Source organism: Acinonyx jubatus, chromosome F2 (genome assembly GCF_027475565.1).
Source record: "Acinonyx jubatus isolate Ajub_Pintada_27869175 chromosome F2, VMU_Ajub_asm_v1.0, whole genome shotgun sequence".
Taxonomy (NCBI): Eukaryota; Metazoa; Chordata; class Mammalia; order Carnivora; family Felidae; genus Acinonyx; species Acinonyx jubatus.
In genome coordinates this window covers 22466052-22493045 of record NC_069394.1, presented here as the reverse complement: position 1 = coordinate 22493045, position 26994 = coordinate 22466052, and the positions used below count along the sequence as shown (strand labels likewise).

General features: G+C 37.1%; 1 protein-coding gene across 1 annotated transcript in view; it reads right to left on the bottom strand.

Moving 5' to 3' along the window:
* The window catches only part of EIF3H (eukaryotic translation initiation factor 3 subunit H), a 98184-nt gene that overhangs the window by 7599 nt on the left and 63591 nt on the right, over positions 1 to 26994 (bottom strand). The window contains exons 3-5 of the mRNA XM_015072862.3: positions 6733 to 6900; positions 5120 to 5219; positions 3749 to 3898 (exon numbers count right to left, since the gene is read on the bottom strand). Of these exons, the coding sequence (XP_014928348.1) occupies positions 3749 to 3898; positions 5120 to 5219; positions 6733 to 6900 (418 nt within the window). The remainder of the gene's footprint in view (positions 1 to 3748; positions 3899 to 5119; positions 5220 to 6732; positions 6901 to 26994) is intronic.

Here is a 26994-nt window from a genome sequence, read left to right as displayed (position 1 = left end):
ATGTTCAAATATTTAGAGGTTAAAAGTCATGCCAGCAATTCTTTAAAAAAATTTTTTTAATGTTTATTTTTTTTGAGAGAGACAGAGTGTGAGCAGGGGAGGGGCAGAGAGAGAGAGGGAGACACAGAATCTGAAGCAGACTCCAGGCTCTGAGCTGTGAGCACAGAGTCTGATGTGGGGCTCAAACCCACAAGCTGTGAGATCATGGCCTGAGCCAAAGTCCAATGCTCAGCTGACTGAGCCACCCAGGTGCCCTGCCAGCAATTCTTTCAAATGGTTCGGGAAAACAAAAAACAAACAACAAGCCATGCATTTATGTACATAGATAAAAAGAGAGCAGGTGCAAATGTGGGAGGATATACCACTGGTAAATCCAGGTGAAAAGTTTATGTGTGTTCATCAGATTTAACTCTTTCCATTTTTCTGAGGACTTGAACATTGTCAATTTTTTTTTTAATGGGAAAAACAAGTCAATAAATAAATAAATAACAGAAAACAACACACAGAGCAACTGAAGAATGGAGTCAGATCCCCAGAAGGCAGGAGGGACAGGGATGGGACAGCCCTCAGGAAGAGGGCACTGACCCTTCCATATTCCCCAATGAAAGAACTGAGGCCCAAAGAGCTAGAACAAATACAAGAAATGCTACAATCAACTATGCAAATAGTTGTTTTAAAAAGAAAGTCATTTATACGCTAAGTGCAAAAGGAATTCAGAGAAGAGAAAGATCACCACAAACCCTATTAACTGGGTGATGGCGGGAAGGGTAATGACACTGGAGAAAACCATAAGGGAGAGTTATTGCCATATGAAGAGAGATCTATTATTTGTTCCCACACCTTAAATCTTGAAGAATGACTACACTGATTCGAGCAATTCTACTGGAATAGACTCGCCCTCTCTACCCCAACAGGTCTTTAATATAAAGCACTAATGTTACGTATTGTTAAGTATATGTAATTCGTGAAAGAACACAAGCACAGATCTGTGGCCTCTAAACATTTCATATCATTTATATTACTACAATGTTCTTCAGAAATATATCCAATAAGAAATACTCAAAAGTCTGCACAACAGGTTTGAAGGGCAAAAGGAATTAAAATAATATCTAACTATTTCACAGATAACATTCACAGGAAATCAGGTCCATTACCAAGAGCAACTGTACAGGGATTTCTTCAGTACCAGTTCAACTAGAATACTGAACCAGGGAGGTATTATTAGGAAATTCAATAATATAGCCTTTTCTTTTATTGTCAAGGTAAACAAAGAACTGAAAACAGCTCACTTAAACAGATGTGAACCAACACATGCAGAGATATATGCTGTAGTCTGCTCTGGCTGTAGTATCAATTTATCTTTATCCTTAATGTATAATGCCCACCTTCGTTTACTTTTTTAAAGAGGAAATAACATAATTACTTTTTCAAGTGTGAAAAGCTGAAGGCTTGTGTAACACATTTTTAAAAATTAATGAAGGCTGTTATGAGGCAGCCATTACCAGAACTTCCATCCAATAAAATTAAAATTAAAAATTAGAATTGTTTTAAATGAAAGGAAATGCAGTATGCTTTATTCACAGCCTAGAACCAATTATCAGGTAAACCAAAGAAGTGGTATCCACATATGGGTTGTGAAAAGCAAGACCACGCAAAATGTTTGAGGAGCTGCTAGAGCATGATTTCTGATGTGGTTTCTTAGAAAAAATTTCATGGCAACTGACCTAATTATCATCAGCATGCTATTAATGTTAGAAATTAAAATCTGAGGGGCGCCTGGGTGGCTCAGTCGGTTAAGCGTCCGACTTCAGCTCAGGCCATGATCTCGTGGTTCATGATTTCGAGCCCCGCATCAGGCTCTGTGCTAATAGCTAGGAGCCTGGAGCCTGCTTTGGATTCTGAGTCTCCTTCTCTGTCTGCCCCTCCCCTGCTCATGCTCTGTCTCTCTCTGTCTCAAAAATAAAGACATTAAAAAAAAAAAAAAAAAGAAATTAAAATTTGAGATGTACAAAGGTTATAGTTCAGTCTGTTAAAACAGTATTATCAGTTTGGGTGAATATAACCGTCCATTAGTACAGGTACTGCTCAGGGTTGCTTCATTTTTTTCCCTTCCAACAGGAACATAAATTTACCTTTTAAATAATTTCACATTTAAAGAAAAGGACCTCTCTTTCTATTTCACATAAAATACAGAAGATAAAACTATAATAAAATATTTGTCTAGAACTTAGTTGCTATGGCAAACTGGGAGCATTTTCTTGGCTATTATAAATGCTGTTCTGGATAAACAGGCATTACAGACCAACTCACTGGTAATGTTAAAGCACAAAAGGGCTATATTTGTTTTGTATGCTCAATAAGCTTGAGGAAGGGTGAAGGCATAAATTATATGAGCAAACGCTTTCACATAATAAATTTAAAATTATTGTGTAACTACATATATACTTAATGTATCAAATTGTAACCTTGCATGCTAAAGAATGTTCTTGGCGCAATGCTTTAAATACAGGTGTGCTGAATGTGTTTGTAAAAGTAATAAAGAAAAGTGTGACCTTCTAAGAGAGACAAATTAAAGGACTATTATGAATATATGTTTGCAGTCCACAGTAACTCTTTAGTGCCAAATTAGCCTTGTAAGCTGGTTGTACACTCCGTTTACCACGCAGTTTCCATCTCCTTCCTCTGTACAGGCTTTCTAGTGGCCTCTATGATGGATTCATCCAACAGAAGTGGCCGTTCAACCACAGTCCTATCCATTCCAGGGCATGGAGCATACTGGGCTCTCTGGTCCTCCCGGGTTTATCCCACTCGTCTTATAACAAAGAAGTACAAGGTCTGTATGTTCTTTTGCGCAAGCTTCTACCGGGGGTTATAGAAATACGACAAATAACTGAGCTTCGGTTCCAAACTGTGTGCTTAAGAAAACACACTTCGTGGTCATTCAACAAATACATACTGATTGAGCACCTACTCGGCCTATTTAATTTCTGCAGGTCTGCTGCTAGCACCCTCCCACCACAAAACAATCACCAGCATCAAGCTTAAAGGGCATTTAAGAGGAGCTACATAGATGATTCCGCTTATATTTCTGTTAAGAGCAATGAATGATAGGAAAAGAAACATTAATTCCATGAAGGAAATAATGTGTTTGGAACACCTCAGTGAGTACTTTACCAACACAATAAATACCTAGCAACTAGATAGCTAAAGGAGTCACAATGGAGGAGATGATGTCACCACTGTCTAGGACAGCAAAAGCCAGGGTCATGTTTGGAAAATTCTAATTTTAGTTGAAAATCCACACTGGAAATTCACTACTAATACAGTCTGTATCTGAACAAGGGCAAGTGCCACCAGTAAAACAAATAAGCATTTTTGTTTTCCTCCTGAGTATTATTAAATATCCAGACATAATACCATAAGCCTCTAAGGACAGTGTACAATAAATAAAGCTAAGCCCCAGAAGAAACAAACAGACAAACAAACTCCTCTCCCATGGGCATTTACCATATCAAAGGAAAAATGATACAGCAAAGGCATCAAAGCATTCTTATAATAGGAACTATTAGTATTCAAACACTTTCATTTGATCAGTTTGGCCTTTTTCCTGGGATCTTAGCAGGGCTGGATAAATACTACATGTTGTTATGTCTTAATTTTTTTCTTGATTCATGGATTAATTCTGAGTTGAAAGAATCTTCTGCAGAAAGTGATAAAAAGGGACTTTTCATGAGACAGGGCCACTTACCTGCTAGCAAGACTGAGCAATTCATGTTTATCTGCTACAGCTGACTTCTTCTCAAGCTCCCACATTAGGACATTGATCAGATGTGAATTTTTAATTACAATCGGCACTTCTTCAAACATGTGCTCAAAGGTGATATTTCCCTTTTTCAATCTGTGAAGCATGTTAAAAATACTTTAATCTGGTGGTCAGAAGTAAGTGTTAAATTGACTATTTCATACATTTTCCCTAATTACAGGCCCTCTCCAGGATCTCTGTTTCATTAGCACTCTTTTAAAAAAGGAGAGAAACGAGTTTCACAGAGTCCAGCATAAGTCGAATGATTTGAATAACACTGAAAACGATCCAAGTTTGAGTTATAAAGCTCAGAAAACAAGATTCATGGCAAAATAAACTATTTTTTCTCCGTAATCAAGTATCTTCAAAATTTCATTGATACTAAAATGTAAATGCCATGGGAAGTAAAGCTATATAATCTATATCTAAAACATTTCCCTAGAAAAGGGAAACACTCGAGTTGCTGGAAAGTTCATTTTAAAAGCCTACTGAACAACTAAATTCACCACTAGCAGAACACTCACAGGATATCCTATATACAATGGTTCAGAACACAGCAAAAATGCCATTTCTCATAATTTAGTTATAACCACCACTCCCAGGAATTATTCATGAGTTAGCTTTTAACATTTTTTGCCTTAATTTATTTAGAAGCTATTAGGAAACCAGCAAAAAAAAAAAAAACTACCTGTGCTAAATGAAGTTAAAGCTACTAACTTTAATAAGAAATCAAAATTCCCATAATTAACAGGAAATGAAAGAATTCTGAATTTTTTTAAATTTTAATGTAAATATTCCAATGCCATTATGTAAGATCATAAAACAGCTGTACTAATTAATTCTGTTCATACCATCAACCATAAAATTTCCAAAAACCCACATTCCTTATGGATACCTTAAGCTGTCTGTATCTTCCCCACCCCCCACCCCCAGCCCCACAAAACAGGAGTTCACAAAGTAAGACCTACATCTCACAGTCCTCCTGACACAGAGCTCATACTCTGACAGCCGCCGGTCACTCATCTAACCTCCCTTTATTAATCATTTATTTCCTCAAATCCAGTAGCTAATTAATTCCCACTCCAAATGAATTCACCCATAGTGAGAACAGACGAGACATTCCATACAGAACAGTTTAAACATGGAAAGGGAGAGATCAAGTGGCACTCGGCCATGCAAAAGACGTCTACCGTCCACACGGCAGAAGCATTACCACGCCACCACCACCACGGATTCAATAAATGTGGCAAACTAAAACCTTAAAAGAAAAAACAGCCAATGCTTTACCATATGCCTCACAGGCCCCCAAACACTTACGCTTCAGGAGAAAAATCCTTCTCTTTACAAACTTCCATCAGTTTAGGAGTCAGTCGGTATGCTTTCAGCGAGAGGGACCCTTGGGCAGTTTTTATGGGATCTCAAATAAGGAAAAGAGAAAGAAATTTACTAGAAATTTTGTTACTACCAGTGCTTGAATGACACTGGTTCTAGGCACATTGTCACTTATCATACAATCTTTGCAAAATGAATATCAAAATAAATGATCAGAACGCATCATGAAGCAGATTGGAACCAGCAAATAGTTAAGTGAAAATGTAGGAACCCTATCGTCCTACTTGTAACTGGGAGAGGAACTTCCTCCCTGAAGTAAAAATAAAGGATTCAAAACGAAGCGATTCTCATATCTATTCCTCAGCTTGAACAAGTATTCTTGATGAAAAGTAAACATCTCATGTGTTCTATACCTTACATTCATCCCCTATGACAAGAAAAATACTAATGAATATTAAATATGAAAATACACTGCATGCACTTGTGCAGTTTGGTCGACTAATTTAAATGAATAACCCTGCAAACGAAATGTATCCATCCTAAGAATCACTGCCCAAGTTTAGTAAAACAGATTCTAAAAACAAAACAACAAAAAAGTGCTATCACAAAAGTGTCTTTTTAGTTTCAGAGAAACTAATTTTGTCAAAAACTAGCTGCTTAAATACTCCCTGAGTAAGGGAGCTTAGCACTTGCTGCATGATAACGGCTCCGGCACGCCAATATTCGCCTAAAACCTGTGTTAACATTCATGTTGTCTGAAACTTAACACAGTGAAACTTTTAGCAATAGGTGATAAAATGAAAACCAAAATAGATTGAAACAAGTGGAAAATTCATCAAGGTCTGATGATGCAATGTTTCCAGCCAATATAAGTACACTTTAACAACTTGTTCTTTACTGTAATCCAATTGTTAACATACTGAAACAATTTTGGGGCAGCTCATAAGATTGATCGTATTCATTAGTATTTTTTCTGACAGATACTCAGGACGTTACATTTACTTCTCAGCTGGAAACTATATGCAAGTCTGCCAGATATGGCAAACTGTGAGTGTTTGGGGAGGGGGAAGGCTATAAAGCTGTTAAATTGCCTACAGTTCTGATACAGCACAGAACATCTGGTCTGGAGAGCTTGAGGAAACACCATTAAATAGGCCGAAAAGAAAAAAATCTTTGTGCTAAGAAACAGTCCAGGTTTTGTACGCTGCTGTCAGAGGTATAAAAAAAAACTTGGCACACTGTGTTAGGATTGGTCAGTCACGTACAGAGCCAGACACTCTAGCAATTGGGGTTTGTTAGACATCTGGTCGAGTTCCACCAGCCCCTTCAAATGAGGGAGGGGAGACGGAGGAATAAAAATGAAGCAGCTACTCCAGCATTCCAAAATGTACACATCAGGGCTCTGATAGCAAGAAAAATAAACAGAGAGAAGGAAACCCTGTCTAGACTTAGCTGCTGCTGAGGCTGCTGCAGAAACAGGGTTGGTATTTACTTGAGAAGGCCTGCCAGGCTGCTCTTAGAGGCAAAAAGACAGAAAGCAAAAATAGTAGTAATAACATTAAGGGAAGAAAAGAATAATAAAGGAAACTCCTACTAACCGTAAATGAGAACGACAGATTCCTCAATGGCATGCTGGTAACTGAACTGAGAATCCAGGAGTGCTCGGGTGACGAACGAGCCATAGTATGTGGACTGATACCAGCCCACGTGGAGATGATCGATGTTGACATGGCGAAGGCTGCGCATCATTTCCATCTGATATTGGACTAGACGATATAGAGAGGAGGGGGTAAAAGAAAATCTATTTAATGATGCCACAAATATTAAAAACAAGCCTTTTTGGAAATGAGTTGTTACACAACAACTTATTAGCTACAGGGAACAGGTTTCCAGATTTAAAATTCATTCAGTTCACATATAAAGAAAATGAATTTAAGCTTTCAAATCATTTCAAATCCCCGAAGCTTTCTTTTTTTCATTGATGAAATAACATGTTGTAGAAAACTTACTAAAAACACAATAATAACGCCTTGTTCTAAAAATGAAATTATTAAATGTGGTTTCCACTCCCTTCTCAAAACTCTTAAAAATAGTCAATGTTTAAGAAAACAATTTGTGTATTTGCTATACTGGTTGGTTTTAAGAAATTTCATTTGAATTAGTAAGTGAGAATAGTTATCAATGTCTTCTTCAACACAGATTTTAGAACTGTGAAGTTAAGATCATCAGGAAAATGAATGGGGAAACAATTAACTACCACATTATTTAAATACGAACAGAATACAAGCTGTAGCTGATTTAAAATATAAGAATTCATTTTTGCCTTCATTTGGTGCCCCCTGCTGCATATGCTAAATTCTAAAAAGAACTCTTTTCTTGTGTGTTCTTTTGTGTTAACTAATAGATATTAATTTTTCATTAGAGTTATAAGTTAATCACCATGTGTAGAATGAAAAGGTTGAAAGACTTTTACTCCCTTCAAATTAATAACTATAATGTGCATTATTAACTTAAAGCAGTATTATTAGAAAAATAGGTGCAAACTGAGAATATAATAAAAGATTAAAACCTTTAAAAGCAATATAGCCCAAAAATGAGTAGCAAATAGGTAATACAGGAGAAAATTTTATAGTCAACCTACCATCCAGGCTATTTCTATTATAATGAATGCACAACTATGTGGAATAAATATATTTGCTTAACTCAGAATCTAATCATTTCATTTTTAAAACTCTTAATCAGGTTTTAGCAAATGTAAAGTTATATGTTTGTCATTTCCTTGGTTATAGCACTATGGTTTTATAAAGCAAACAGGATTCAGGATCATAAAATACAAAAGAACCTTCCTCAGATGGGCACAATCTTACTTTTCAACATTTGTTACTAGGCAAAGAAATTACAAATCTGCTTAATTTCAAGGAAAGTTCTATTTCTCATGATAAAATATGGCTGTCAACTTGTAATTATTCAAGAATTATATGTTTTTTAGTTTTCCTTTTTACATACAATATGATGGCCTCAAGAAGAAGTATGAGATAAATATGACAAGCTATATCAATTTATCTTTTATCTTAAATTATTGTATCTCTGGCACATAACAGACTTCCTTCCCAGCTAGTTGAACAGATTCATATCAAACACATAAATATGGCATAGAATCACTGCTATGGTCTCTCTCTGCTTTAAAATTCCCTCTTTTAAATTAAAATCACTAACTTGGCAAATGAGATTTAATCACAGTTAAAAGTTCTAATATCACAAACAAAATAGGAGCCAGACTAAATTTACCATTCATTTTAAAGGGACAAGGAGAAGATGGGGAGAGACTAACAAGCAATTGGCAATTGTCAACACATGACTGGATAGGATGATTTCTTTAAGTCAGTACTTCCAAAATATCAGTCAATGTACAATTTAGCTACAATATAAGGACAAATTAGATTCAATTGGCAACAGTATAAAAAAAGAAAAGACTTGGAATCTTGAGATCTAGGTTCTCATACCAGTGCTTCGATTTTTCCCATGGGGAGTCCTGCCATCCAGGTAATGACTTTTTTCTGATGCTTAACTTTCCCATCTCCAGAAAGATCTAAGAGCTCATCACAGTGAAAATGTTGTGACTCCACATTGTTCACTGAATATGCTAATTATAAGTAATAATTTTTCCATAGACTAAAGCATAGCCTCCAGCATGCATTAATACTTAAAAATGAATTTCTCTGAAAAGCAGTCTGTAATCTTACTAAGTCTCTCCCCAAATAGCCTGAATACAATAGCTTTTATAATAGTATTTTCAGGATACAGGGGGTAAAAACAAACAAACAAACAAAAAACCTCTATGAACAGTAGCAGGCCTCCAAATTCCTTCTTCATCCGGAATCTTACCTACTTTAAGCCCCTTGGACAAAAATGAAAATAAGTGTTCCTTTTAGCTAGGAAGAGACTGAGGAATAGGCGGCTTGTAGCCCTACAGAGTTAACACTGCTCCAATGTATTTAATTCTGAGAACTGTGAAGTGGAGAGACAGCTTCTATGCTGGTAGAACTTGGGGCAGGGGGAGAGAGAGTTGGTGGGTGAGGAGACCACTTCCACTTTGCCATTCTATAGCTTAGAAAATCATGACACACAAGATTTTGAAAGCTCTAATAAAAACTTATTTTTTTACAAGTATTTATTTATTTTGAGACTGAGAAAGAGTGCACACATTGAAGGGGCAGAGAGAAAGGGAGAGAGAATCACAAGCTGACTTCGCACCATCAGCGTGGATCCCAATGAGGGGCTCAAACTCACGAACCCTGAGATCATGACCTGGACCAAAATCAAGAGTTGTATACTTAATCAACTGAGCCACCCAGGCACCCCTAATAAAAACGTATTTTTAAAATCATAAGCATTTTCACATGACCTAAATATGGCAAATAAATATTAAAATGTAAGCGGTATGAACAAGACAGGTAAGTTGATAAAACTGCTGCTCAAAATCTACAAGGCACCAGAATTTCACTATTATACAAAAAATATATTCTGGGCCTATTCTGTGTGAAATTTCTGGATAGTCTCTATTTTGGTTTGGACTTACTACCCCAACTTTAAAAATTAAAAACCACAACTTAAAGAATGTCCTCCTGGAGGCGTCACACCCAGAAAGAAAGATCTAAAAGGACTGCGAGGGATCCGTGAAAAGATGAGCACAGGGGTGGTGCTGGGGCTTCCAAGTAAAGCTGGGTACACTGAGGCCTAGTCCTCACCAGGACTACTCACATGAGCCTGCAGTACACAAAAAGGTACATTGGATTCAATAGAAAGAATGTTTAAGTGACATTTTTTCTATTATATACAAGCTGAGGAACAAGAAAAAACTCACAGCCAGCCAAGTGAATTGCTTTCTCTGCAGACTTTTAGATCTGTGTCCTCCCTCTAATGTTGACACAGACGCGTGACTCTTATCTCCCTTCACCCACGCAGTGTTTCCTTTCCTCTTCCTCCCACCCACATTTTCAAAAAGCACAAAACCAAACCCTGCAGAAGTACCCTGGTAAACTTAAGTAGGGATAAGAAATGCAAGCAGACCGTCCTTTAAATGGTCTCAAAACCATGCTCCTGGCAGCTACCACCACTCAACTGATCTGAGCTGCCACACCAGCTCACACCTTTCACCCCTCTGGACTACGAAAGACACGAGGGAAAAAATCGTGAAAAGGTGACGTGCAAGGGAATTCTACACAGGAAATAATGGTCCCGGCAGATGCTAACCTTCCAGGTGAATGCCATTGTTGCTTTTGTGGCTATGCTAGTTTCTCTAGGGAGTCATAACAAGGTGGGTGCTTAAGGCACACGCAAGAGACCCAATGTAGCTACAACACAAAGGTAACAGGGAAGGGGAGGAAGCTCATGCTTTCGGGAAGTGGCTGTGATGATGCCTTGTTCCAGCCCACAGACTCTGGGTGAGTGGGAGGTAGAACTATGTTTGCCTTCTTATGCCCAGCTGGACTCACTTTACTGGGCTGGAGTTTTAACAGGAGATCATACAAGATGTGCCCAGGCAGAGATAAAGTTCACTCCTATTTAAGGAGTGCCTCACACCTCAGAACAAAGAGAATCACAACAGAAGAAACAAAAGGAAAAAAAGAGAAGGAAAAGAAAAAAAATAAGGCTCCTTGATACCACAAACTCCTTACTGCAGAGTTAATGCAGGTCAATGAAATAAGAAACAAGCATTTAAAGGCATCTCTGTGGAATTGGTCCAGGGTTAGGCACGCTCTCACTTATGTTCTAAAATTCTCTTATTTAACAGAAAGAAGCCCAAGTAGCAATTTGATCCAATAATACTCACTTCTGAGTTAATATAACCAAATATTCCTCGGGTAGTTCCCAAAGATGAATAGAAAGAGGAAAACTGTTTTGGGGGGGGGGGGGACTATTTTTAAATCACGGTAATATCCAACAGAAAGCTCAGAATTGTATAGTGAAAAGTTTAAGAAAGAACTTTTTAAGCATTCTTAGCTTAAAAAGCAAACACTTTACAGAATGAGGAGATACAGAGCACAGCAAATGAATTTCAAAAACAAACTGACAGCTACCATTAAGCCAACTCCCATTACTAACACAAAAGCTATACGTAAAATGCAGTTGAGGTAGTGCTACAAAATTTGGATTATCAAAATGAGCTGAAGTTTTATAGTCTCTTCAATCTTTTTTTTTTTTTAACATTTATTTATTTTTGAGACAGAGAGAGACAGAGTATGAACAGGGGAGGGTCAGAGAGAGGGAGACACAGAATCTGACACAGGCTCCAGGCTCTGAGCTGTCAGCACAGAGCCCGACATGGGGCTCGAACTCACGGACCACGAGATCATGACCTGCGCTGAAGTCGGCCGCTTAACTGACTGAGCCACCCAGGCGCCCCGTAGTCTCTTCAATCTTTACAATTGTCTTAATTGGTTAAGCCTCTCCCAAGCAAAGGAGAGCCTGGTTTACAATACTGAATAACTGTTCAAAGTCTGGCACCAGGATATTCATATTCACTTTTTCCAGATATCCTCTTTGCAAAACAGTCGATTTTAAATTGCCTGGGGCTAAAACTATCTTAACTGAGGCAGGCTGCCCAATAACTATTCCTTTCAAAAATCCACCACATTTGTTAGGCTTTCTCTTGTTTTTATCTCCAAGCATGAAAACACTGAAAATAATATGTTGTTTTATATTTAAATGCTATATCTGGAGTTATGCCGGCAAACAACAAACAAGCTTGAGATATGAGTTCTCCTGAAGATCACTGAGAAGGACAATGAATGGATTAGAAGCTTTTTAGTTCAGTAGAATAAGTAGCCAGCATTCTTTCCCCTTCAATTCCTCACCCTTGTCTTTAAAATCATCTTTTTTATTTTATTATTTGAAGTGAACCCTATTAAAAGATAACCTCTCGGTGAAAAACAAGAACAAAGAACTACCACAGTTGGCTAGTTGGGATGACTGAAAGCAGAAAGTTAAATCTGTAGGTAGCATAGTTTAATGTCTGTCAGATTAAGGGGAAAAAAAGTGTTTTATAGATGTCTTATTAACTTTGAAACGACAAAATAACCTAATTTAAACTTTAGCAATTAAAGACAACTTAATGGACGTACTGTCTCATTTAGTGACTTAATACTATATCGAATGAATCCAAATTATTTTAAAATATATTGTCATAGAACTATATTAAAAATATCCATATATATAGGCTGGACGGAAAGGGCAGAGCTAAACCCCAGGAGAGAAACTAGCACTTAGTGAGCACTTATTATGTCAGACTTCCCACTAAGTGGTCCACATATGTTCTCTGACCATATTCCTCACAGGAACTCTAATGAGCTAATCACCATTACTGAAATCCTCTTAGAAAAACTATAAAGTGGCAGGACTCAATCTGACTTCAGACTCTGCGACTCCAAAGCCCAGGCAACCACCCACTTACAGAATTTCATCTCTTCTTATTCATAAAGTGTAAATTATTTCTGAGCCAATAAAGCACAACACACAAAACACAACAGAAATACTCAATTTCTAGGTTTTGAGAAAACACAGTTCATACATGTCTGACCACTAAATCAACCAATAATTTAGCAATACCAGTAAGATGTTAAGTGATAAAACTACCTTCCAAAGTTTTTAAATGTCAAAGCCTGTAGTTATCACAAATACGTAATCAAACTCCTAAAAACACTGCATTCTATGTCACTATTTGAAACTTATGCCAATGCTACTTTGTAACTAAGAGGTGGCTTGGATCAAAGATGACTCACACAGCACAAGTAGGGGGACACAGACCAGATGCAGCACATGCTCTTGGCAGCAAAGAAAACTACTAAGCTCAATCAAGAGATACAAATGGCTTTAAAGCAAGCAAGCAAACAAAAGCCCACAACTCTGAGCAGAGCTCAATGATTTCAACAAACATGACAGGGAAGTGGAACACATCAAAACTTCCTATCTGTTTTAGCATGAGGGCTAACCTAAGTAGGACTTTTAAGAAAATAATTATAAGCCTCTTTCCCAGCAGGACCATGGGACACCAGTAAGCACCGACAAGCTATGAACTCTGAAGGTATTTACCTCAGTATTTAATAAGACCAACTACTCTGTGCTTTCCTCTGCGTATCAGACTTTCTGCCAAGCTGCACATACGTTGCAGGAAGTGTTCGAAGCCAGTAGCAGATGCAGATTTAAGCAAACAGAATGTGCATTTGAAAAAAGACTTAAATAAGAGTCAACTTTGGGTGGAGAGAACTATGGGGTACATGTGTCTTAAAACTTCCATATTCTCTTCACCCAAGTCTGTATCATATATTAATTCTTTTTTTTTTTTTTTTTCAGTTAAAACATCTGTTATTAAGGCCACCCCTGTGAATGCTTAAGGATTTTGGTAACAGTTCGTTTTTCACATTAAGTGCCTGATATATATTCTACTCTACTTAAAAACTAATCTGTTTTATTTGTAAAAGAAATAAGAAAAATACTGCCTTTCTTTATAATCTTACAGAAATGTTTTTTTAAATAGTTCATTTGCCTTGGGTGGTTTAATTTCTTCTTTAGAGTATTTATGAATTCTGACCAATAATTCCTTCTAAATGCCAACCTGAAGATAAGGGAAGTGGTGGGGGGGGGGTGACTCTTTTAAAACTAGTAAGAGCTCTGAAAATTAGGGGAAATCAGGTTTTTTGAGGTTTTAATATGTCTCAAAAAGTCTTTTATGAAATAAACTGGACTCTTTACAGAAAATAACATGTACATCCTGTAACAATTTCATATAGTTACCCTCCTAACCAAATCATGAAACACAGCCAAGAGATCCTATTTCTTTGAGGTTATGAGAATTTATATATATACATATATATATATACACACACACATATATACATATACATGCATATATACACATACATGTATGCATGAAAATATATATATACACATACACACACACGTATGCATGGAAATATATATATGCATGCCCTTGGTCATGAAAACACATGCAGGTAAGCAGGTAATAGAGAGCACAAGTTCACTGTATGTCATCTAAGATCTATTTATACAAAGTGAATTCACCTCGACAGGACCAAAGGCTATAGACCTTCTCATCCATCACCATGAAGAATTCTCTCTTGAAGAACAGCCTATTGGCCAATGCTAACTCTTCTACAATTAAGATCATGATATGTTAGAAGATCAAAGGAGATTTAGAGAATCATGTATTTCATTCTAGGTTACAGGCTTTTTCATAAGGACAGGGACCACCTCTGTCATATTTACAGCAATACATCAGGCACTACTTTAATGCCAGCCCAAAGTTAAGTCCTCAACGTATTCAGGGAAAAAAAATGGAATATTTCAAAAACATGATTGCTGTTAATGTACTAGAAAGGTCACAATTATTAGGAAATTATATATATATCTTACTATGGATCACAAAGGACAGGAAGTAGCCTGCTTTAAAACACAAAAAATCATCAGTAAATCGGGACTAGGCAAAGTATAAATTAGAATATAGAAAGAAGAAATTGCAGATGAGGCAGAGACCTGAACAAAATAAAGCAAGCCATAGATATTTTTATTAAAATACACAAATTTGGCTCTGAGAATCCTGACAATCAAAGCCAACAAGGCAAACATGGTTATTTATATTATCCAAAGGGAGAAAAACATCAGATCTCATAGTAGGTTAAGACTTTCTCTAGTACTTAACCCTAATATAAAGTTTTCATGTAAGGTTTCAAAGCAAAATTCCTATGTAATTTTTTGAGAAACAGGAGACATTTCCATAATAGAATAATCACACTTGGTTTACCTTTCCTATAAATCTACATTTTTAAGGCAAAACAAAGAAAGAATGGCCTCATGAGTGTTTTTTATAACACACAAAATAGTCTGTACAAGTTATCAAAAAAAAGAAGGGCTGCCAAAATGAATTAAAAAGTTCATCCCCTATCAATTCAAACTCCAGTTGTTCAAAAATTAGAATGAGATGCATTAGCAGTAAGCAGTAAATATTCAAAATAGAGAACAAATTTGGGGAGGTACTATTTGCAGTGTACAAACAAAACTGTTCGTTCTGAAACCATTTTCTGAGAACCACCTGTGCTGGGAGCCTCAACAAGTTATAGTGACACCATCTTCTAAAAAGTGGCCTCTTCAATATGGCTGCCCAACAAGTTGGTGGTAGTTAATACATTCATCTCTCTGAGCTTTAATTTCCCCAGCTGGAAAATGGTGATTTCCACTTCCAACCATATGATGATGGCAATTTAAAAAATTTACCTTCCATCCACATGGCTCTGTGCTTACTGAGCATTTTCAGGGGAAAGGCCCATAGATTCTACACACTATAAAGGGATACACTGCCTTTATCCATCCCGCCCTCAAACCCTACTACTTGCATGTTTCCTCCCTATATGGGGCACTTTGAGTCATCTTCCACACTCAACTCACAGTCATCTATCTACGTTCTGAACTGGTCTCAAATTTATTTTCCCCAAGGCATTTAGAATGCTTCTAAAAAATCTCTAAATGGCGTGGGAAAATGCTCATGAGATGCTACTAAAAAAAGCAGATATATAAAACTATAAACCATATAAATGCCAATATGTAAACAACCTGGGTTGCTCCCTCTCTGTAAGGAGAAAGACTAGAAAGAAATATGCTAAAATGGTAATGGCAATAGTTCTCCAGGGAGTGATACTGTGTATGACCTGTTTTCTTACCTATGCTTGCCCTTGTTTTCCATGATTTTTGGCAGAAGAATTGTGAAATAAATATAATCTTAAAGAAGTGTGTACATACATATCAATAGAATGTTCTACTGATACTAACTTGCCAGCATTTGCCATGGTCACCAAATAACCTAGATACCAGCACTCCTGGGAGCAGGGAACAGAACAGGGTACCAGGCTATCAGAATCTGAAGTAGCCAATCTGGTCTGAATACCATCTGCTATAGACTGATTATGACCCACCCCAATTCTTATGTTAAAGCCCTAACCCCAAATGTTACGGTATTTAGAGATGAGGCCTTTGGAAAGTAATTAGATTCAGTTGAGGCCATGAGAGTAGGGTCTTCACGATGAGATTAGTGCCCTTTAGACACCACATAAGAAGAGATATCGCAGAGCCTGCTCCTATGTGCTCACGCGCACTCTCACTCTTTCTCTCTCTCCATCCACAGGCAGTACTGAGTACTTTGGGCCACGTAAAGACACAGTGAAAAGTGCCAACCCTGCTGGCACCTTAATCTTGGACTTCTAGTCTCCAAAACTGTGAGAAATAAATTCCTGTTGTTTAAACCACCCAGTCTACTGTGTTTTGTTACGGCAGCCCAAGCCAAGATACCATCTTCATCACGTTGTTAGTTGTGTAATCTACAGCAAAATTATTTTGGCCTAGGTCTCCTCTGTTATAAAATGAGAAGAAAAACACTACCTACTTCAGAAAGTATTAAAAGAGGATTAAATGAACTCATTTACAGCAAGAGCTCTGTGTACTAAATAATCTCAAGAAAACTCAACAGGTCTTTACCGTCACCTGTTCTTCAGAAATGCAATTTAGAATCCAGAAGTCACGTATGGCATTTATCTCAATCAATGTCCAAGTTTTTGGAAAACTGGATTTGATTAACTTGGTCACCAAGTGTTGTATAAACTCTCCGTGCCCATCTCCATATGGGAGTAGGGGGGAATCACAACAGAGAAGGGGATTAGAGGTTGTATGACTACAAAAAAGAAAGTCTATGAATCTGTAACATCCATTTCATGAAACCGAATTTTTCTGTCCAAATATGAATATGATCAAAAACCAATCTAGCATGAAAAAGGATGACAAAATAAAAAAAAATACTTCTTACATACTATAACTATAAGCTAATTATATTCAGTACAATAAAGAACAGATTCAATAAAGAAAGAGACAAGCTACAGAAATTAGATTTCAAGAAAAGGTAATCTTGGGTGTCCTATTATTACTATGCATGTAACACTATAATTGCATCGTACTACAGAAGTTTCTTTCTCCTGATTCCATTTATAACTCTTCCAAAGAAAGGAAATCAACTCCCTGTCCCCTCCCAACGGGTGACTTTAAAAACAACACTGAGGATGAGGGTCGGGATGCGGAGCAGCGAGCAGTAATGCCAGCTTATATGGAGACTAGATAAAGGTCACTGGGAAAACTGCCACCCCAAAGGAAAATAGCTGACTTCAATCAGACACAGCGAACAGCTTTACAACATGCCCCTACTGGATCCACTCTAGCAGCCTCATCTGTCCAAAGACAGTTTCCTTTACCTTCAAACACCAGGACGGGTTAGATGAGAAAATAGTATTAAAGATGCTGTAAGAAGGAAGTCAAAGAGACACGACCTTTCAAGAATAACTATAAACTAAAGACGGGACAGCTGGCAAGAATGGCAAATGACCAGACTTAAAGGCAAGGTTAGGAAGGGAAAATAATTTCCTATATATTACTTAAAACAGAGAAACAGAAGTACTTATAACCATACTGTCCATTCACCCCCTTTTTTGTCCCCCGCCTCTTACCCTACTTGCTCTGCTTTGTCCAAACTTATTTTTATAGGATAAGGAATACAGAGTTCTATGCTGAGAAAATCATCAAGCAGAAATCCTTATAGCAGCCACAATAAATCTGAGGTTTAGAAAACCTGTGGCTTGTTTTTAACAAGGCCATGTTACCTTTCCCCTTAAAGTCTCCTTATCCCAAAACCACATGCATCTGCACTTTTGGGCAGAGACGGTCTAAAGCCTTCACCAAATTCTCAAAGGGGATCAAGAGGGAAAAGAGAGTAACAAGTACTGAGACACAGTAGAGAACAAGCCAATGTGGTCCCATTTAGGGATTCATTCCTCTGTATGTATATGGGGAGAGGGGAGGGGGGAGAGGGGAGGGGGAAAGGAGGAGAGACAAGGTGTGAAGCAATAATCAATTCACTTCAGGGATAGCCAAAGAGTAGCAGGATAGCGCTGAGATCACTAAAGGTAACAACACTATCAGGAAGAGTAAGAATGACAGGCCCAAGGACCAGCGAGGAAAGCCCAGCTTTCACTAAGATACACAACAGAATGTCACTCTTACCCTATCCTACCAAGACGAGGAAGTCGGTCATGAGGAAAGCTGGATGCAGGCTTCACCTAAACTACTCTGTGTCCAAGACTAGTAATCCCCAAAGCGGGTAGGAGAAAACATATGCCCTTATCCACAAGGTGATAATGAATGGGGATTGTAAGCTAAGACTGTTGTAAAGGCAAGGAGGGAGTTGTGATTCTAATAGAGAGAGATCCCTTCTCTATTTGAGAAGAATACACATTTTGGGGAAAGGCTGGTCTTTACCAAAAATATAAAAATACACTTAGCACAAGTCGCATTCTGCTATGTTACAAATGCACCTTGGAGGTACACAGCTCTAAAGACACAGAGTAACACCATCCTCAAGCAACTCAGTAACCCTGTTATCTTTTACAGTTTTTACAGAGATCTCTAGAAGCCATTACTGAGACATGTCTAATCAGCTGTCACTATGTAATCTGAAGCTCCTAAAGATGTGTTCCTATGGACAGCCTCTTGGATTAGAAAGAAAGATGAAATACCATGTGTAGGGGGGGGAGTAAAAAGTCACTGAAAGGCAAGAAAATTACTACAGAAAGATACTAGAAGGCTACAAAGCAGACCAAATAATTCTCTTCTGCCATTGGCAGGAAGGATCCTGCCAGATGTCTGAAAGAGAATTAACCTCTGTGGGCTACACTGATAGAAATAAACTGCCTAACTATATATAAATAAATATCTAGGGAAGCATAAATAACTATCTAGGGAAGGCCTATCTTTGTTTTACTTTCCCTGAACTTATTTCAGATTATTTCTCCCACCTCATTAAAAAAAAAAAAAAAAAAAAAAAAGGTCCCTCACAGCAATGTCCATAGATACTGAGCCAGCAGCTTATGCCAAGGCTTTTGAAATTGTGCCAAAAGCAAACCAAACAGTATCTGCTTTAAAAGCTGAGTTTAATCAGAGTATTTGCAATGTTTGAAAGCATTTTCAAACAGGTAGCATCACCTTAACAACAACAACAACAAACTCTCCTTTATCCCCAAAGGATGTATGTATTTCCCCCCACCTCACAGAGAAGATTACAATACTCTGTTAGATAAAGGCATTACAAATGGCTTACAGATGCTTCCTCCTCATATTTTGGGGGAGAACAATCTTAAACCGTGAATTCATGCATTCATTCTTTCACATAGTCACACAATTTATTCCAATCTATAATATGCCAGACTTTTAGGTGCTGTCCAGCACTGGGAGAGGAAGACAGAAAGAGGTTCTTGCAGCTGACATTCTAGTGGAGAAGAGCAGGTAAGACACACAGGATGACAGTCGGCGTTCCTGAGCATACACAAATGCTGAAATGATCCCTAAAGGAAGAATCTGGGCAATCCTATACAGTTCTCTGCATTTTTTAAATGAACAAACTATCTCTGTTAATAACAACCAGGAAATCAAGTTTGGGAGTCAAAGACCTGGCTTCCTACCTTGCCAAAGAATGCAGTGCAAAAGAATAGTCACTGGCTGAGAAAACAGGAGACCTGAATTGCTATTTTGGCTCTGCCATTAAATACAATAATATAAAGCAGAGGAAAGCATCCAAACAACCAAACTGCCCTTATAAATAGAGTTTTAAAATCATCTAGACTTTATCTCAAATGAAAAAATGATTTGGTTTAATGCTTATAACACAGTAATTATAATACAGAGTTTTAGTGAGGACCAGATAAAAATCTTCCACGAATAAAATTTTACATGTTTCTTTGCTAAGTTTTGAAACTGGAATCATTAATCTCTATTGTGCTTGTAGGTACGAATATTCTACAGAGATAAATGAAAAACGTCAGTTTCACTAAAAATTATGGACTAGAAACCTAACAAGTGTGGTCAGAGAGTAAGGGCAGCAACAAGGATCACAGCTCAAGAAGGGACAAGAGTTCTAGACTAATGAGTCTATGTGGGTTCCCCACACAGAAAAAAGGCCTCAGACTAACCCTGAAGAAGGCGGAGGTTTGAAAAGTCATGAGATTTTCTCCCCCAAACCTTATTTTACTTCAGACAATGAAGTGTGTCTCTCAAATTTGTATCATCTGCAGATCATTCAACAGACATCTGGCACTCACGGACACCACCCATTTCAAGTTTTTCAAAAGCTGTTACCCTACTTTTAATTATACAAATAAAAGTTTAATAGAATTAAAATTAAAACCATAATAAAACTGCTACGTATCTATGACACAGATGATGTACATGATCTCCAGGGCTTTAACACACAATGTACAGATGGAGGGTGACGTGGGTCACAGGCTGTGTTCTAAGGGGCTGCTTTTCTTGTTCTAGTTCTACTAAATTAGAAGCTCCCTATGCAGACCCTATGCAGGGTCATAAGGTAAAGCAAAAAGCATTTTGTTACTGTCAGATGATCCTGCATCTAGGCCTGCACTTATTCATACATATATAAACCTCTGTCCGAGGAACACATTACACCTAAAAATTACTACTTCAACTAGGGAAATTCTGGGAACTAGATTCTAACCCTTGATGTTACTAAGCTCTGCAGCTATTTATAACCTACTGCCATATTTAGACTCAGTTTTTAAAATATGCACAGCAATCTCATCAACTTCTTCCTCAAACAAATTACAATTATCAAGGCTTAGTAAAGTGGGAACACTTTACTCATCCCACTATCACAATCTCAATGTTAAAAATTGTGATTTTACTCACAACTAACACTGTAAAGCTACTTGGAATACTATATGTTTAGCTAAAACATGCCACTTTAGCAAATTATTTGAAGGAATGGCAATAGCTTTCATTGGCATTGACTGTGTCATAAAGAAGGCATAAAAATGTAATCTCTTCTCCAATGTCAAAGATTCATGCAGACATCTTTCTCCTCATAGGCAGTACTAGAAAAGCATGGTGAGATTTTTTCATTCAGCATATCCTGAAGGTAAACACTCAGATTGAAATTTTAATTTTATTATTTTCACTATTTTCCTCTGTACCAAATTAAAATTAGAAAGGAAGTAACATTATTTCATGAAGTCTAAAATTCTGAGTATAAAAAAAGAAGGAAAGAGGGCTGGCAATTTTAATAATAAGACACCATGGAGTCAAAAACTGCAACCCACTTTCATAGATGTTCAGGTACCAAAAAAGGAGGGCATGGAAGAAAAATTCTAAAACCAATGAAGCGTCTTCCTGTAAATAAAGAAGTGTGTGGGTGGGCACTGTGGTAGCAACACCCTTTTCCTGCTGAAAACACAACTATACTCTACTAGTACTGATCCTAACACACTTTTTCCTGTCTATATTACAGTTCACAAAATAACTGTTAAATAAAAACTCTCTCCTGTTTAACCATGGGTTTTCCATAATGAAGAAGAAAATTACCTACCACTTCTCTTTTATATAAGAACAGTATACAGGCTAAGAAGGAATGCTTCTTTGCACATCAATTGCAATCAACTGTGAAGCTGAATATATAGTAGCATGCACATTTAACAGTAAATGCCTAATCGATATCAGGCAGTATTATTTAACAGTCATTTTGTAAAAGAAACAACATAGCTACCCTGCATTCTCCCCAAACACAGTGTTTACCATTACCTTTGCAGCTGTTTTACAAGGTTCCCTTAATAGTGTGACATCTGCTTGGTTGTGCTTTAAAAAGAGTAAGAAAGTGGGGCGCCTGGGTGGCTTAGCCAGTTAAACATCTGACTCCAGATTTCAGCTCAGGTCATGATCTCATGGTTTATGAGTTTGAGCTCCATGTCGCTGACCTCACTGAGCCCACTTTGGAGTCTCTGTCTCCCTCTCTCTGTGTCCCTCCTCCACTTGCTCTCTCTCAAAAAAAGTAAAAAAATAAACATTAAAAAACAAAAAGCAGTACTATCAATGAAGCTCTGGCAGTTGGGAATTGACCATTTTTAGTTACAAAATACATTATTTTTGGAAATAATTCTTCGGAAAGTATTATTTCAAATCTGTCCTGGAAAAACTATCGATTTACCAAAAAAAAAGAAAAAAAAAGTCACCATATATTTTTATATACACTAATGTTTTGATGACATGATGCCACCACTTGAAAAAGTTTTATGAATGACCAAAAACTTCGAGGAAAAGGGGAAAATGACACAAGAAGTCAGTAAGGGGCACCTGGGTGGCTCATGAGGTTGAGCATCGGACTCTTGATTTCAGCTCAGGTCATGATTCCAGGGTTGTGGGATCAAGCCCCATGTTGGGCTCTGCACTGAGTGGGGAGCCTGCTTAGGATTCTCTCTATCCCTCCCTCTGCCCTCTCTCCCACTTGCTCGCTTCCTTTCTCTACTTAAAAAAAAAGAAGTCAATAAAACCTACTTTCAGGCAGTCACAGTAATAATAGTTGTCTCATGGTAATTCCTAATTACTTACTGAGCACCTATTACATTTCAATGATTAAATCAGATACTCCCCATATTTCATATTAAGGTAGGTATTAGTGTTTCCATTTGTCCCATAAGTAACTTGTTCATAAAAAAGGTAACCACCTGGGGCGCCTGGGTGGCGCAGTCGGTTAAGCGTCCGACTTCAGCCAGGTCATGATCTCGCGGTCCGTGAGTTCGAGCCCCGCGTCAGGCTCTGGGCTGATGGCTCAGAGCCTGGAGCCTGTTTCCGATTCTGTGTCTCCCTCTCTCTCTGCCCCTCGCCCGTTCATGCTCTGTCTCTCTCTGTCCCCAAAATAAATAAACGTTGGAAAAAAAAAATTTTTTTTTAAAAAAAAGGTAACCACCAGGACTCAAAGCTGCCTTTCCCAGGTAACAAACTCACATTCTTTTCAATATGCCATAAAAATATTTACGCCCTGTAACTGATTCCTCTGCTAGAAATCAGTGGTAAGATAATTCAAATTTTGAAAAACAAAAAAAGTTACGCTATTAAGTGGCCATCAAAAATTAGAAACTACTTAATATTTCTGGTGAAAGGAAGATTTAACTGTGATACCTTCATGCCTTTAAGAGTTTTCACAGTACAGCTTTAACAACAATGAAGATCATTCAAGATCACTATATGTGCTGTAATATAAAAGACACAAAAGGTAAAAATGCTAAAATTAAAATTTTTAAGCTCTTTAAATTTTAAAAAACATTCTAAGTTGAAGGAAATATACCAAATCATTAACAATCACTATTAGAGATACAAGAAGAATACCTTTTCCTGTTTTCCAAATTCTCTAAAAAATTATTCCATAAATTTTATAATTCAAAAAAACATTTAAAAAGAAAGACATTAGCAAGAGCTAAAAGTTCAAACAGAGTACATTCTGTTCTTCAATTCATAACAAAATTCACATGCTCACAAAAGTGATAGTTAAGTTTAAAGATACAGATAAGATAGGGAGAGAAAAAGCAAAAGAGATACAAGAATTTGAGGAGTTCAGTAACAGAAGCATTTCAAGAGGTAAACCAGATGTTCCTATGGAACTGCAGCAGAGGATCCAGAAGACAAATTCATAACGTCAAAGGCTATATTCAGATCAAAGAGCATAAAGTAGGGTCCATTTACTACAGAATTGTCCATTACACTGAAGGGATCAAGCTACACTAAGCTCTCAGCAAAATGCAAAATTAAAATCAGTCAAAGGTTGTTGAGTTAAGAAAGTACTGGAAAGATGAGAAGAGTGCTTCTCAAGCATTTCACTGGGAAAAGGAAGTTTAGCAATCAGGTTGAAACACAGAGGTCAAAAGCATAATTTAAGTGAACAGTGTCTCATTTGAAGCTGTAAAAAGTTAGTAACGATAATTAGCAAATAGCCACTTTATTTGATTTCAATACCACCATGTCTTTCTTTCCAAGCATCTCTCTCCTGCTTTACTTTTATATAGATTAGGCAATGTTTGAGACACTTTCTCCAAGGATTTCTCAAAACCAGACAACAAAAACTCCTTAGAAAGAGGAATTCCTGTTGGGACACCTGGGTGGTTCAGTCAGTTGAGCATCGGACTTCAGCTCAGGTCATGATCTCACAGTTTGTGGGTTCAAGCCCCACATCAAGCTCTGTGCTAACAGCTCAGAGCCTGGAGCCTGCTTGAGATTCTGTGTCTCCCTCTCTGTCTGTTCCTCCCCTACTCATGCTCTGTCTCTGTCTCTCTCTCTCTCAAAAATAAACATTAAAAAAAATTAAAAAAAAAAAATTCTTGTCTCCAGAGGCAGCACACATCAAATGCCCTCACAAAACATTTCGCAGGTCACATTTCAAGAAAGTAGAAGGTGCATACTCTGGTTAAATTACTCACAATATGTAAAAGGTAAAAAATATTCTAAGTGTTTGTACCTAATAAATTTACCTTCCCTACAAAATTAAAATGGAATCTACTAATGATTTGCAGAGCGGTATGAAGCCACTTGAGCAGGAGATATTTGATTTCTTGGGAAGAAAATCTTAACCTTCCAATCACCTATTACTTCTATTCAACAACCTGATCAAGGATCTACAAAAATGAAATGATATGATATGTTGTTTGCTATAGGTGTGATGCATGAACTTTTCCAAAGAGACCTGTTCAGACGATAATCATGTGACACTGAATTATGACTAGTACATTAAATGCTTGTCCAGAGAAATTAAACTTGCATGAATATTTAAGGTCAAAAGATCTCACAGTACCTACCATCTACTAAACAATAACTTTTACAGATGGCATCATAAAACAAAAACATCAGTAGACATCTGCTCTATCAGAAACAAAAGCAGATAGAGCCACACCCCAAACAGTAAACAGAATGCCCTTTCATTGTCCCAATGCCCTTTCTATCTCCTTAGTATGAGAGATTACCCTACTTCATACCTGTTTACTCCAATTTTGAGCTTCACTTCTTTATATATTATTTTGCTTGGGCAGCCATAACAAAATACCACACACCAGACGGCTTAAACAATAGAAATTTATTTTCTCACAGATCTGGAGGCTGAGAAGTCCAAGGATCAAAGTGTCAGCTCTTTCAGTTCCCGGTAAGAGCCTTCTTCCTGGCTTGCCCTACTTCTCCCTGTGTCCTCACATGGTGGAGAGAATGAGTGCACAAGTTCTCCAATATCTCTTCTTGTAAGGACTTGAGTCATATCAGACTGTGATCCTAGCCTCAGGATTTCATTTGACTCTAGTTACCTCCCAAAGCTCGTATCTCCAAATACCATCAGATTGGGGGTTAGGGCTTCAACAAATAAAATTTAGAGGACACAAACAACATATAAAATTTGTTAGCCCATAACAATTTCTACTTAACTTTCTCAATTTGGCAATGGTGTGTGTGGACAGGAATGGGAGACATAATCTAAAAATGTTTATTTAAATCATACAATTTTTTAATTAGAAAATGACTGGCATCAATATTCACAGAAAAGGCTATAAGAAAACAATACCAAAAATTGGACAAAAGCAGAAACATAATCTCTGGCTATAGTGAAGTTGCTGTTTTATAAATGCTAAGATCATACCTGCACTGAGTGATTTATATAACCATGCAGGTTACATATGCTGGACTGTTTCTAATTTTAGCTATCTGTATTTATTTTTTTTAAGCCACAAGATGACTAGCAATAGCCCATATTTTTTGGTAGCTTACATACTTCACATATATTTGTGATAATCCTCCCAACAGTTCTATGACGTGGATACTGTTATTATTCCCATTTTATAGACAAGGAAAGTATAAGCAATTGTCCACTAGTGTAAGTACAACTGTAAAATAGAGTTTAAACATGTAAAGTATGACTGGTCTCTAATAACTTCCTATCTGGACAAAGAACTAATCACAAATCTATAAACTTTCATTTGATTATTAACAAAAGCCTACCTTTGTTCTGTTTTAATCTCAAAGAGAAGCTCTTATGCTACAACCACTGGAGAGAGCCAAGATAAAACTGGGAGGAAAGGATCAAGTTCTCACCAGATGGAAGTCTTGCAGCCATGAGGGCTTTTTCCAAAATATTTGATTCCAAGTGAAAGAACAGAGTGTGTATCTTCTGAAATAATACATCTACTTTAAAACTATTCTTGCTGAATTTCCCCCTAAAGTGAAGATGTACAATGAACACAAATAAAGCAAAATTTCCAAAAGAAAAGACAGTGTGGTTCTTCCCTTTTCTCAATTAATACACATTTTAAAATTACTCTGCGGCTATTTTATTCCTGTCTTTCCAAACAAGATGATACGTTTCTCCTTAGATGCTACTGCTATTTTTATAAAACAGCACTCCTTAATGTTACATAAAACTGCTAGACCATTATTGATGGGAAGGAAAAACACAGAAATGTGGAATATCACAAAATCTTTTCTAGACTCAAAATTATGACTAGTGCTAAAATTCAAAGATTGAAGGAAATAGATAAGAAAATAATTCTTTTGAACTGTACGCATACACTACAGGAAGTATGCATAGCATGAAAACAACACAGCATTTTACAGTGTTTATAAATCAACATCCTGCAGATGTTATGATTAAGAATATCCACAATTTGTTCAATTATAAATTGTTTAAATTGTCAAATTAGCAAGAACTCCTATCTGCTTCAAATGTTCTTTTGAAGGAATATGCAAATCATAAATACATGCAGCACAATCAACAAAGAATACTAATTTACTATTTGTTTCACAAGAGGTACTTCTTGAAATATACATATTTCCCAAACTTGTCCATAAAGAAAGCAGACGCAATATCAACTAGAAAAATAGTTACAAAATGTAGCTCCAGCACAACTTACTTGATGTTATGCAAATCACCCAGTCTTTCAGGT